Source organism: Danio rerio, chromosome 5, assembly GCF_049306965.1.
Source record: "Danio rerio strain Tuebingen ecotype United States chromosome 5, GRCz12tu, whole genome shotgun sequence".
In the NCBI taxonomy this organism is placed as follows: Eukaryota; Metazoa; Chordata; class Actinopteri; order Cypriniformes; family Danionidae; genus Danio; species Danio rerio.
The window spans coordinates 52,973,918-52,988,971 of NC_133180.1; the positions used below are offsets into that span (position 1 = coordinate 52,973,918).

Sequence of the window (15,054 nt, forward strand, 5' to 3'; positions counted from 1 at the left end):
TGGGTTTGTCTGTAAATGGATTTCTTTAATCCAGTTTCTCACACCTGGCTTCTTTGTACTTATATACTTTCTTTTTTGTGTGTGTTCATTTTATTGTCAGTTATTGTCTTGGTATATTTATGAAGTACATGTTGTTGCTGCTGTGCTAGGATTAGTTTAATCAGTACTGATTATGCTTATAAATGTATTGTTTTCACATGTTTTATATCTTTATCTTAACTTTTACTGTTCAATTAACATGCAGTGATACTGTAATTGCAGGCATACACAGTGCATTTTTTGCTGTCATACATGCTCATGTGTGTTTTTGTGTGTGTAAGTGTTTTTGTTTGCTGCAAGTAGTAATTGTGTGGAAATCATTTATGTTTATATAGTCATGACTCATGCAGTGTGAAAGAAAAGTATGAGCCAAGCAGCTTACGAGTTCTCAATCAGTTTTTCTTTTTTTTCTTTTTTTTTCTTTTTTTTACTTAATTTTAATTAAGAGCACAATATTGCATAGCATAAAATACAGCATAGTAACATGTTCAAATTCCAGCTCTCTCGATAGTTGTAAATGGAACAAAAAAAAAAACATTAAATCCATAGGACATAGAAAAGAAGACAAGAGAAAAAATAAGAAAAATAGTAACTATATTATGCAAAAGTTTGGCCACCGGTGATCATTTACATAAATGAAAGCCTTAGCCTGCTAGCCTTTCAAATCAGCAATTTCATCTGGATATATTTTATACCCTAGGCCAAAAGCAGCATGTCAGTTCTGACATAACATTTATTTAATCAACAGGTGCAATGTAATTTAGGTCATAACAAAAACAGACAGGTGCAAAAGTTTGGGCACACCAACAGATTAGTGACAATAATCTTTTGTATGGCCACCTTTTGCTGAAATAACAGCCTGTAGACTTATCTAACAGTCAAGGATAGGTCCCTGAACCCTTGCTAAAGGCATTTTGGGCCATTTTTCCTTGCAAAATGTCTCCAGTTCAGTCAGGTTTGATGGCTATCGAGCATAAACGGCCCTTTTCAAATCAATCTATAGATTTTCAATTGTGATCACTTCTTGGGACTAAAATGGCCATTCTAGATTATTCTAGATGTCTGAGGATGAATTCCTTGGTAGATCTAGAACTGTTCTTTGGGTCATTGTCCTGCTAATAAATCCTGTTTTGTAACTTCAGCCTCTTTGCTGATTCCTGAACATAGTTCTTCAGATTCTGCTGATACTGAGTGTATTTCATGCGACCTTCACCTCCTGTGCTTGCCACATATCTCCACAGCATGATGGACCCTCCACTAATGTCCACAGTATATTTTTTTCCAATATGATTCAGGCTTGTCCTGATGAGCCTTTGCATATCTTAAATGACTCTTCTTGTTGGCAAAATTCAGAAAAGTCTTATTCTGCATCACCTTCAATTGAGCTGTTCTTTGTGAAAAATGCTGTGAACTCATAAACGATGTACAATGACATTATTAGCAGCAAGATGTTCCTTGAGCTCTTTGGAGGTGGTCTGTGATTTGTCTGTGACCATTCTAACCATTCTTCGCCTTTGCCTTACAGATATTTTTCTTGGTCTAGAACATCTTTCCTTCAGAAGAAGTGTTCCTGTGGCCTTCCATTTTCTTACTATATTTCTGACTAGAGACAGAGACTTTAAACAGTTGTGATAGCTTTTTGCATCCTTCTCCTAATTCATGTTGGTGAATTATCCTAGTTTTCAGGTCATTAGGAAATACTTTTGAGGTTTCCATGTTGCTACTTTCCGGTTCACAATAAGGAGAAGCATGACTAGCCATCAGCTATTTTAAATATCCTTTTCATGATTGGTTGCACCTGTTTTAAGGTTCACTGAGTCACTCAAATCAATTTTGTGTTGTCCATAATCAACATTAAGTGACTACAGGTTTAGAAATCCACTCAAAAGAGAGGGTGTCCAAACTTTTGCATAGCCTACCCTGCTGAAAAAATCCAGCTTAAACCAGCCTAGGCTGGTTGGCTGGTTTTAGCTGGTTGACCAGCCTGGTTTTAGAGGGGCTTTGGCCATTTTCAGGCTGGTTTCCAGCCATTTCCAGCCTGGTCTTAGCTGGTCAGGCTGGAAAATGACCAGCCAAATCCAGCTAAAACCAGCTTGACCAGTCTGGTTTAAGCTGGATATAGCTGGTTTTGGCTGGACTCCCAGCTTGGCTAGGCTGGTCAAGCTGGTTTTAGCTGGTCATCTCCCAGCCTGACCAGCTAAGACCAGGCTGGAAATGGCTGGAAACCAGCCTGGAAGTGGCCAAAACCCCTCTAAAACCAGCCTGGTTGACCAGCTAAAACCAGCCAACCAGCCTAGGCTGGTTTAGGCTGGATTTTTCAGCAGGGTATTGTTCAGTTCCCATTTAATTTCACTCATCTCAGTGCTGCTACACTTTGGATTTCTGTCTGAAAGCATGACATTATCTAAAAACCTTCTCTAGAAAAGAGACAAAGTAATGTCTTATCCTTTCAGTGCAGAATTTCATAAGATTGCTTTTGATTTTGCCAGGTCATAAAATATCACGTATATCATATGTTAGAAAAATGTTCAAATAATCTTACTCGTGAGTGACGTGCGCATGGGCATTTGTTCTTTAGACAATCTGAATTGTCAACGTTTACACCTTAACATGACCACTAAAAAGTGTTGCCAACGTTTCTGAGACAACAACATCAGTAAAAGTAAACAGCAATCCAAACCCCAGGAGGTGAATGGAACGACTGTGCCATTTTAGTCTTAACTCGGTCTTAAACTTCGGCCCTGTGCCATGTGTTGTCTATCAGATCAGGAATGTGTGGCCTACTTTCACTGCCAGCTCTTTCATAATGTTTGCCTGCTTCTGCTGTCTTCCCTGGCTCACCACAGAGACGTGTCAGTCACGCATGGCCTATGACTCCGCTTGTCTCTTAGCACTCACGATGTCATCAGAGTCATATCAACATCAAAGCAGAACAGATGTTATCACTTGTGCATTAGTTCTGCTGGTGAAGCACACTGGGACGCCGCTGACAGTGAATGCCATGTTCTCAAACTGAAAATCTTGTCCCTAAAGAAAGCCCGAGATTGGATTAGATTGAAGCTCTTCACCCTTGTTCGGTCTAATGAAAGCCAATTATAATCTCATTTGCTGTTTTTCTGCAGTGCATGCATGCGTTTCAACAATGGTGCTTAGAGAATTTGAGGATTATTTGAAGTCTCTCATGATTTTGCGCTGAGTTCGCTTTGCTTAATTTGATTAGACAACGTGAACAAGGCTGCAGGTGTGTGCAGGATTGTTTTCCTTCATCAGGGACGTGATAACCGTTGACAAGGAAGCACACCGTGTTGTGGAGGTTAAATCAATGAATATTCCTGTGCCCTAAATGTGTGTTCTGAACATTTGCTGTTGAATCTGATGTGCCTCAATCAACAAACACAGCTAATGTATTAGTCTGTAATTGTCCAATCAATTACAGCCATTAATGGAAAAATGCTAATATTGTAATATTCTGTTTGTCCACTGAATTTCCTCTTGAGTGCGTTGAGGCGTGAGTTGGAAATCAAATGGTAGCTGAAATGCAGGTCTTCATCCATTGTTTGGAGTGCCCAAGCTCATGTCTGTGTTTATGTAATGAGAGGAGAGCATGATGGATGAGTCAGCCTTTTCTCCATTCTGGAGCCGTACTTGTTTGTTCCCTCATTAAATGGAGGAATTAAAAACAGGGTTCTCAGGAGGTCGGGGAGGTGAGTGGATGCAAAAAAGGCCTGCTGAAAGATACAATATCACACACTGCCTCTCCCTCTCTCTAATTATCAGTCGCAGCCTTGCCTGGCTGTGTCCAACATAGACATCACAAGCACTGCTGGTGGGCGAGAGGTGTTAGTGTAGCCAAAAAAAGCATAATTACGTAACCTAAAAGAAGTTCAAAACTTATTTTAAAGTCTGTGTGAAATCTAAATTTGCAATGTTTATTTTGCTTGCACACATTGTTATTCTTTAGGTGAACATTCTGTACAAGTTAATTCACTGAAAGAAAAAAAAAAAGTCTGACTAATTGAATCTGCTTTTGGAGTGGCAATTCATCTTTGTTGATGTCACTTTGATGGCTTTAGCCTCATTATTTTTAACTTTGTTCCTCTTACCATTAGTTTGCTACAAGTGAGTGACGTGCAAAAATAAAGCCCTACACCCTACTCAGTGTTCAGTTGATAATCAACATACAGAAATAAAGCTCTCAGCTCTAACATTCCATGCTGACTTTAACATTATTTATTTATTTGTCTAATTGGTCTTTAAATGTTTTATTTACTTTTGTTTACCTAACTATGTTTGGTTTTGTGCATGTTTTAACTAGGGCTGGGCGATATTGCAAAAAAAAGTATTACGATATCATGTTTCATATCATTCGATATCAATAATTATTTAATATTTTTTATTAATACATTTAGAAATCGTCACCTTGGAATCATAAGGTTCTGTCTGTGTTCTGAATGATTTAGAGATATTGAGCTTTAAAGTTTTTGCATTCCATAGCAACAGTAAGTGTATAACATTTGTTTTTTGTTTTTTTAAATAAAAGTCTTAAAATGTAAACAACTTATAAAAAAACATCCCATAATGTAAATAAATTGTCATTTAATAAGAATTTGTCAGAAACTCAATTTTGACAAATGTCAGATAGAACCTTATAATTCTAAGGTGACGAAATATTAGGTTTTTTTAACCACTTTATTTTAATTTACCAACATTACTTAGACTCTTAAACTTGATAAATAAAATGTTACAAAGTGTGTGCAATGGTTAAGGTAGATCAACATCTGTAAAGTGTGATTAATAATAATAATAATTATAATAATAATAATAATAATAATAATAATAATAATAATAATAATAATAATACAGTAATCCTCAAACTCTATAAACAAAACAAATTCTGATAATCAAATCTGAGCTTTTATGTAAGGAAATCATCCGTCATTATTCAAATACTGCAACATTACAAAGTGTGATGAATGACTATAATACCATCTATGTTAAAAAAAAAAAATCTTTCAGATAGGGAGCTAGTGGCTGGGATGCACAAGAAAAGAAACCCTAAAAGCCACTCTGGCGACATCCTTACATCCTTTTTTTTGTTTTTTGTTATCTCTTCACTGCTGCTATATGGCACTCATTTCACCTGTATTGTTATTCTGACCTGAAGTGACAAGCGCAAGTGCTTGGTTTCCTTGACCATTTTCTAAGGCATCTCTCATATCTAGGTGACCATCAACCCAGTACTGGGAAATATGCACTCATTCACACATATACACTATGGATAATTTAGTTATGTCCATGTAAACATACAGTAGATACTGGACCAAATCATTATCCATATATTTGAGTTCTTGATATTTTGAGTTTATATGTATTCTGTGAGTACTATCTGTCAAGCGTTCACATACACAATAACAAAACACTTTACTGTAGTGTTTATGCCCATAATCTCATTATGTCATGAGTAAATCATTACTTTATACTGATGCGTAAATTAACTACAGAGTGTTTGCACCACATATTTTTCCTCCCACCTCCTGAAGCTGATTAAATGTGTAAGTAATTAATCTTATAACCGTTGTTAAAATAAATCACTCAGCCTAGTTAAAGCTTGAGTGACTTTTGGCACAGAGACGCATTGTTGCCCACATGAAGAACACTCTTATGCCAAGTACTGTATTTTTGCGCCCATGGCTGCCCTCATTCACCTCGGAACAATCTCTGGACTGTGACCTGCTTAATCAGACAATTCACTTTATTTTTTTCTCTTTTGTTGTTTATCGGGTTTGTTTGTTTGTTTCACTGGCAGCCATCTTGGACTCCAGCCCCAGGTCAATAAACCTGCCCACATGGCCAAATCAAAATCTGTTCAAAGGGCTCTAGCTGCATGTGAAAAGCTAGTCTGAACTATGGAAAATCTGAAGCATGCTTGGCCAGCCCACTCTATAACTGAAAACAGCACCCGTGGCTGCTGGCATCAGTGCATGCAGCAGACGTTAAAAAACGCATAGTCAGCGCGCATGCATCTGAAAATTGATGAGCAAAGCTTTTGTGAATTTTCTACAGATATATTATCTTCAAATGTTGCCATCTTGCACCTTAGAAATCATCTATTTTCTCCCCCTCTCTCTCCATCTAAATGAGCTTATTTGATCATGCAAACCCAATTGAGCTTTAACTCGATTTCTTGTTGTTTGTTGTTGCAGAGGTGCCCATGATGCTGTATTTGTTTGCTCTGGTGACTCTGGTGTGCGTTTGGGCTGGATTGCACATGGCTTACAGATATATATGGATGCTGATTCTGCTTGTAATCTTCAACATCTTTCTGGTAAGAACACTAGAACACGCAGAGAGATATAATACATATTAGAACTCTCACTTTATCCCACACTCCTGATAACTTACAGGTCAAAAATGACCCTGCACTATTTTATCCGCAGAAAAAAAACCTAATCAGTGTTTTGTTTTTATTTTTATTTAATTTTTTTTTTGTGTGTGTGACTTTTTCTAAAATGACCCAACATTAGAAAAAAAAAAGAATATATATATATATATATATATATATATATATATATATATATATATATATATATATATATATATCTTCATGAAGGCTAACAGAAATAGAAAATAATTAATAAACAAACATGAATGTGAATATGAAGAGCTTAATATATACTGTGTATATATGAACAATTCTGTAAAACCTCGGCTAGAGTTGAATGATCTATTTCTGAGAAAAGGAGCATCAAACTTGTACCGTAAAAATATGAAATTTCTGTTTATTGCAGTAAATGGCAGATTGAATACCAAGGTTTTTGGGATACCGCAAAAAAATTGCTTTTATACCACAATAAATTATGAAATTACTGACTTAGTAAATTAGTTAGTTAACTAGGTAATTAATTAATAAGGCCCAGTTTACAAATAACAATGCTTTTTGCTTCTTTCGCACCAGACATGGAAGAAGCATCAAGTGTGAGTGATTTACATGTTAAGTCAATGCAAAGATGGGAATAGACGTCCTGCAGCGTGATATGTGTGATAGAGGCAGCACGAATGACGCGGTGCGAGTTGAGTGTTTTGTGTGATTGATGCGCATTTAGTGTTAACCATGTAGTGTTAAATCAGGAGCTTGCTCCTATGGGGGCGTGATTATGACGTAGTGCCTGTTGTTGGTGTCTTGGGGGAAAATCCTCTTGCTGACACCGGCAACAGTTCATTAAGCTGGGCTCGTCTCAGTCAGAACCTCTGCTGATAGCCTCCATCATCCAGGTTAAGTTTCTGGAGGAGTTTATGAGACTCAGACACGGCTCCAAACAAATCAATGCTTTTTTTCAGTCTTCATAAAGCACATATACACAGCTGTTCTCTCAATAAAATCCATGTTAGTCATTTAGCAATGAAGCCAGAATACACCAGGCAGACAGAAGCCCTGCCCATCACTCAAATCCGCGTCTATTTTAAAGTGAATTTGATGCGTGAATGAAGCAGATTTGACACGCGAATCAAGCGAGTAAACTCAAAATGTTCATGCGTCTATTTACGCGCGAATAGGGTGATTTATTTGCATTTGCAGCGTCTGGTGTGAACACAGCATTAAAACGAAACCGATCCACATCCACGCAGGCATTTCACCTAGCATTTCTGAAAAAGTTCTCATTCCAATCTTCATCACTGAAAATGCACATCACGTGACCACACACACACTCTGGCATTCGCTGGAAGCTGCTTCAGTATATTCTTGTGTCTGAGCTCCAGGCAGTCAGCAGGATTGCCTGCCTTTATTTCCTATATTGTATAAACTTATTGTACTTTATACTTTTATAATTATTTTTGATTATTAAAAAGTATAGCTTACTGATTATTATATTCAGACGAGACAAAAGAGACCATGCATTTCCTCTGATAATCTTATTGTGTGCATTTACTGTCACTAAGAAAAACAGTGAGTCTTAGGTTTCATACTATTCTGATGAAATGAAAGATGGCAGTTAATAGGCTCTGTTTTGTTATAAATTTGCATACAGTGAAGATGACGGTCATATAATTATGTACTTAATGTCTTAACATTTTTGGTGTCTGTTTTGTTTACATTGTTAATATGAAAATTAAAGGAGACAGTGATTTATGTCATGTTTTCATTTTATTGTTAAGATAGGATAAAGGACATTATGAAAGTACACTGCTGTTACATTTGAAGATTTACCTAATGTGTCCTTGTGAATTCTTTATAAACATGTGAAGTCTGAATTTACAAGGAAAGGATGCAAGTCTGAACTTTGTGTAGACTACTTTATATTGAGAAAATGCCCCAATTAGGTAGCACGAATGTTGGCAGCCATGTCTCCATTTTCAGATGTCTCCGTGTTCCCCCATCCAGACTGATACGCAGCCGAAGAATTTAAAAAACAAAAATGGCCTCTTTAAAGTTTTCAAAATGCTACGTTTTTGGGGCTCAAACTCCAGGGTAGTGTAGACAGAAGGCGTAACCATAGCAAAAACGTTTGCGTTTTTAAAACTAAAACGTATTTGCATAAACAGGGCCTTAGTAATGTGGATATTGATGAGCCACAAAACAGAACAAGTTGCAACTGATGTTAAATAATCTGAGTGTACCATCTAATCTTATCTCTGAAGTGTCTTGACATTAAACTTAGTGTTAAAGTGATAAAGTTGTGACCTGTGGTCAGTTCTGACCCCTACAATCACAACAAACTGGACTTAATAGTTCACAGCTTAAATGTGTCAGATAAATGCTACTCCTGAAGATAGATTGAAACAGTTAATCTCCATGTTTGAGGACCCTGTATGCTCTTCACATTTAGTCCTGCAACAGCCATCTTATCTTTAAATAGAGCTGTATTACTCTCACTATCACCTCACTATCACTGTGCAGTCTGCTGATGTGCTCTAGTCTCTGACTGCTCTAGATAACAAAGAGATATCCTGCTGTTTTACAGCCTATTGATTACTTTGCCTTTCTTGCACAACATCTTAAAGATACTGGCCAGACTCTTTAAAAGCAGGTGAACTATGTTCAGAGCCATCGCATAATGATGGGAGTTTGTTTATCTTTTGACTTGTGGTCTCCAGATGAGTGTTGACTGTGGTCATTAGTGCAGTGTTGGAATGAGAGAGCACTTGACCAGATGTCCTAATAACTGTGCACCATCTGGACTGTGTAATAAAGAATAAAAAGAAAAAGAACGCCATGCTCATGTTCAAATGGTTTAATCTATTGCAAAACTATCATAATGACATTAAATTGGTAGAATTTTACATTTACAAATAGGTTCATTTTCAGCTTTGTAGAGATGAATGAAAAAGTCTTAAACAGATTGACTGCAGTTTGACAGGAAGAAAGCTTCTTGATTTGAAATTGACCTCTGCAGAGCGTTTCATTTTTTAATCTTTAAATTTTAACTGCAGTTCAGCAGTTCACTCTCATTTAGCACATTTTCATTCAGGATATTTTAATAGAGTTTGATACCGCATGGCGAATGGAAATAAAAACCTCTGCAGTTCGGGACTCACATGATCCTTTAAGGTAATCAAATATTGCTGCATACATGGTGGACTCTTAATCAGTAGTATCTTAATCATAAAAGCAGAGTATTGTGTCCATGTAAATGTACTGTAGTGAAAGTGGCAGATGAAGTCGCAAGCTGTCAAAGACAGCCCTATTCTCTGCCTTTAAGCTTCTTCTATGAGCCCTTTCATTTCATAAGTTTCACCTTGCTGTGTCGGAATATTTTGCTTGTAAAATACAGCCATTCTTTAGAACGCTTAGTTTAAGCAAATTAGATGTACGCAACCGTGCGTGTTGATGAATCTAAAGGGATCCCTCCATTGCTCATCAGGTGCACTGTACTGTGCGCGTTGTCTGTCTGTGTATGTGTGTGTGTGTGTAGTCCACTTAGAATACAACATGGAAATCATTTTTGTTTGTTATTGGCATTGATTGTTTTGAAATTCAAATTGCACTTAAAAGCCTGTGCTTTTATTTATGTAATAAATATGGTGTTTTGTGGTTAATCATAATTAATTAAAAAAAAAAGTGTGATTAATTACGTTATTTTTTTATCATTTGACAGCCCTATATATATATATATATATATATATATATATATATATATATATATATATATATATATATATATATATATATATATATATATATACATACATACATATATATATATATATATATATATATATATATATATATATATATATATATATATATATATATATATATATATATAAATATACATATATATATATATATATATATATATATATATATATATATATATATATATATATATATATATATATTATACATTCTTTAATTTTTTAGTTTAATAATCAAGGGGCGCAACAGTGGAATGAACTGGCAACTTATCAAGCACCTATATATATATATATATATATATATATATAAGTGGGCTCCAAAGTGAAAAAGGTTAAGAACCCCTGGCTTAAACGCATAGTTCCCCAAAAAAACTGAAAATGTCCTCACTATTTACTCTTAACTATTTACTTTATAACGTGTTTTAAACCTTTATGGGTTTCTTTTTTTTTTTTTTTTTAAACACAAAATATGTTATTTTTACGAATCCTAGTTGATGGTACACATTGACTTCCATTGTGAAAAAAATTAATTAATGCTATCGAAGTAAATGTGCATGTCTCAAATTGCGTTAATGTTCTTGTTTTCTTGTGAAATGAAGTGTTTAGTTTCTTGTTGTTGAAGTACAGTTTCAATTCAATGTTCACATCTTGCCAAGTACAGTTAAAACCACTAGATGTGTTCTTGCTCCACCACATTTGTCGTAAATGCATCAAGAGGTTTGACTTGCGACATGTATCCCAGAATGCAAGCAACACAACCATCGAAAGATTAATGGTGTATGAGAAAACCTGCAAAAAAAAAGAAAAAAAAAGAAAAAACAAAAATACTTCTCTGTTGTGTCACAAAATGAGATTTGAATAGTTTTTAGGCGAGAATGTAGTAATTTCAAACTCAAATTGGCATTTTATATATGATGTTAGCACATCTTTGAAAGCATATTTTAAGTTTTTGTAGTGAACTGTCCCTTTAGAGCTTGTTGCCATGGAGTTTGCAACATTTAAATTGACATAACTTGTTGTTCAGATCACCGTTTGAGCTTTTCGACTTGCCCCAGTTCAAATAACAAGTAACATTGAACATAAAACTCTCAGAAATGACAGCAGAAATGATGAAAACACCCATATCAGTGTTTTCTGTCTGTAATATTTCTTCACCGCTAGAGTAAACAGCAAAAATCAACATATTTGATCTGCTTCAGTGCTGCTTGTCCTACATTACAGGATGACTAATAGCAGTTCATAGAAGCTGTTTTTTTTTTTCTTACACAGCCAAAACATGATTGGGCTGGACATGATGCCCTTCACCTAGAAAGAGCATGAATAGTGCCAACGTTTTGTTTTGACTTCCTCACCCTACATGCCCACATAGAAATGCAGACAGTGCTTTCAACAAATTTTGACTTCCTCTTCTGGAAAATATTTACAAACTTGTTGGAGGGCCGACAGAGATCAGTGTTGGTTTATGGTTAAAACAACATGACTATTCTTATAGGAATTCTTTAGCGAGTATTTATAATGTCTTAATTATTTTACAGATTTCACTATTCATGCACTGCTTTTCTGCAAAAATGTCAGTTTGTTTTTAATAATAATAAAAAAAAATGCCTTAAATTTTTAAGCTGAATCCAATTAACCTTGTGAGTCCATTGAATTTATATTATGTTAAGCTGATTAAAACAGCTTGCATAACTTATAAAATTAAGTTAGAAAATTATTAACTTAATTTAAGAAGTTACAATGACCTAAAAACATATGCATATATATATATATATATATATATATATATATATATATATATATATATATATATAACCCACACTGTAAAAAAAAAATATATATATATATATATATATATATATATATATATATATATATATATATATATATATATATATATATATGTATATATATATATATATATATATATATATATATATATATATATATATATATATATATATATATATATATATTTTTTTTTTTTTTTTTTTTTTTTTTTTCAGTGTGGGTGCTGTTTTATTTTCAGCAATATTTATTCTATGTGCTTGTCCTCTTATTTTCTCAATGGCTGATGCTTTAAATCTATTAAATTTTAAATTATTTGTGAAGCCTACCTGTAAACAGCTTCATAATAACCTCATCTGATTTAATGATATGAGGATGTATTATAAAATGTGCAAAAACATATTTGAAAGCAAAATGTTTTGTCATTATTAGTAAAATTTTATTTTTTATTTTTTTATATATATATATATATATTTCTCATGTGTTGTTTAACAGAGTTAATCGTTTTTATTTTTATTTTTATTTTTTGGGAGTGGGGGGAGAGAAAGTCTTATTTCTTTTAATTTAGCTGAAATCAAGACCATTTTATTTATTTATTTATTTATTTATTTATTTATTTATTTATTTATTTATTTATTTATTTATTTATTTATTTATTTATTTATTTATTTTATTCAGTACTATTAGGCCCCTCTTTTTTCAATTGGCTTCAGAACAAACCATTGTTGTCCAATGATTTGCCTTATTTTCCTAGCTTGTTAACCTAGTTAAGCCTTTAAATTGCACTTTTTAGTTATTAAAAATTAGTTATTAAAACTAATATGTGACAGAGTTAACCGGTACATTACGTCTGGAAAAAATCAGTAATACCCTAATAGACAAGGTTTTGTTGTTAGAAAAACTAATATGTTTACTTTGCCATTAGTACCTATGTTTATTGTTAGATAGCACTGGTGGGTGGTTGGTTGGGGGAATGCATGTTTATTTTATTATTTTTAAAGATTTTTATTATTGTTTTTATGACTTTTATTTTTTTGTCGCTTTTTATTATTTTGTTTGTGTCTTATAATGTCTAAATTTTTAAATGCAAGTTTTATGTTTATGTTTAAGAAAAGTGTATTTTCAAGTAAATGGCTGCAAAAAATTTGAAATAATAAAAATACTGAAACCATAAAACTATTATGTAAAAAATGTGCTGAAGTATGATTTTCTTTTTTTTAAATTAACAACTTCACAGAAGATAATATTACCTTTAAAGGTATGCTCATCAATCAATCAATCAATCAATCAATCAATCAATCAATCAATCAATCAATCAATAAATAAATAACATTTTTTCATGGAAATGTTGTTGATCACCAGCAGTGCACAGAACTAGACTGAATGCATGAAATCAGACTTATCATTGAATCACCAAGTTTATTCTTCAGTATTCAGCAGAATTAGCAACACAAGCATTCAAAAATATGGTCAGCATGTTTTACTCATTTTAACCATGAATGATGCATTAAATAGTTCTAAAGAGGGCATTAAAAAAATTCATGTCAATGCTCTAATTTTGTTGACAAAACAAAAGAAAAACATTTTTGGAAAAAGTAGCATATTTCTGAAAATTCAAGAGGTATGTTGCTGAATAGTCAGTTTTGCATTACAGAAGTAAATACATGTGGAATTAAAACAAATTAAAATAATTTATTTTGATTTACAATTACACTCCCCACAGTATAAAGACATGTACTATAGCTGAATTAAATCAACTAAATTGCCCGTAGTTTTTATGTGTGAATGAATGTGTATGGGTGTTTCCCAGTACTGGGTTGCGGCTGGAAAGGCATATGCAGGATAAGTTGGCGGTTCATTCCGCTGTGGCAATCCCTGATTAATAAAAGGACTAAGCTGAAGGTAAATGAGTGAATGTTTGATTATGACAGATTTTTTTTCTTCCACCCCATTTCTCACAAGGTGCAAACTCATTTCCCTTGTATCTCAGGTAGTAAAAAGCACACCTGTCTGTTCTGACCTGAGAACAGTTATGTAACTTGCAGGAGTAAATGAGCATGTTGCTCAGGCCTCTGAGCATTTGTGTCTTTTAGAGAGCAGTGATATAGCTGCTCAGTGGAGCACAGGCTGCTGACTTTTGGCTTATAAATGAGGCCTGAAAATCAATACTCTATTTTGTGTGAGTGTGTGTGCGTGTTTCTTTGTACTTACATTTCCTGCTATTGATGCTAAGTCACAGAAGTTTCTGTATGGAATGGAGTTTGGTTACTTTTCAGTATGTAGTTGTAATTATAGTATTAAAAAGGGAGCGGGGGGAAACAAAGTTATGAGCAAATGACTGCTTTGTGCAAATGAATAGAGGATTAAAAAGCAATAAAAAAACATTTTGTTTGTTTAATTAATATACAATTTTACCATGATTAACAGAAAAAAACCCTCAAATTTAATGTAGAGTACTAATAGTTTATATAACAAAATATATCATTTGAATTATTTTATTTCCCAAATAATGTTTAACAGAGCAAGGACATTTTCACAGTATGTCTGATAATATTTTTTTCTTATGGAGCAAGTCTTATTTGTTTTATTTCAGCTAAAATAAAAGCAGTTTTTAATTTTTTAAACACCATTTTAAGGTCAAAATTATTAGCCCCTTTAAGCTATATTTGTTTTCGATAGTTTACAGAACAAACCATCGTTATACTATAACTTGCCTAATTACTATAACCTGCCTAGTTACCAAAAATCTTCCCTTCGTTAAACAGAAATTGAGGAAAAAAATACAAAATGATTGTGTACTGTATGTAAGAATGCAGATTGCAACAAGGGGGCTAATAATTCTGACTTCAACTCAGAATTTAGTATTATTATATACTGTATGTATGTAAAATACACATGTTGTATATATGTTAAAATTACATGAAAAAAATAATAATGACAGCATCTGATTTGAATTCATCGTAACTTATTAAACTAAGTTAATCATGTTCTAAAGTATTTTTTTTTAAGTTATGCAAGCAGTTTTAAATTAGTTTAATTTAATATAAGTTCAGTTGACTCAAGGTTCAGCTTAAAAATGTAATGCAGCTAGGATTG

At 33.6% G+C, this 15,054-nt stretch overlaps 1 protein-coding gene across 3 annotated transcripts in view; it reads left to right on the forward strand.

Annotated features, from left to right (window-relative positions):
- Nucleotides 1-15,054, forward strand: part of adgrv1 (adhesion G protein-coupled receptor V1) — a 258,923-nt gene that overhangs the window by 231,080 nt on the left and 12,789 nt on the right. For all 3 annotated transcript variants that reach the window (NM_001001845.2, XM_009301753.5, XM_005165511.6), the window contains 1 exon segment: nt 6,243-6,364. In NM_001001845.2, the coding sequence (NP_001001845.2) occupies nt 6,243-6,364 (122 nt within the window).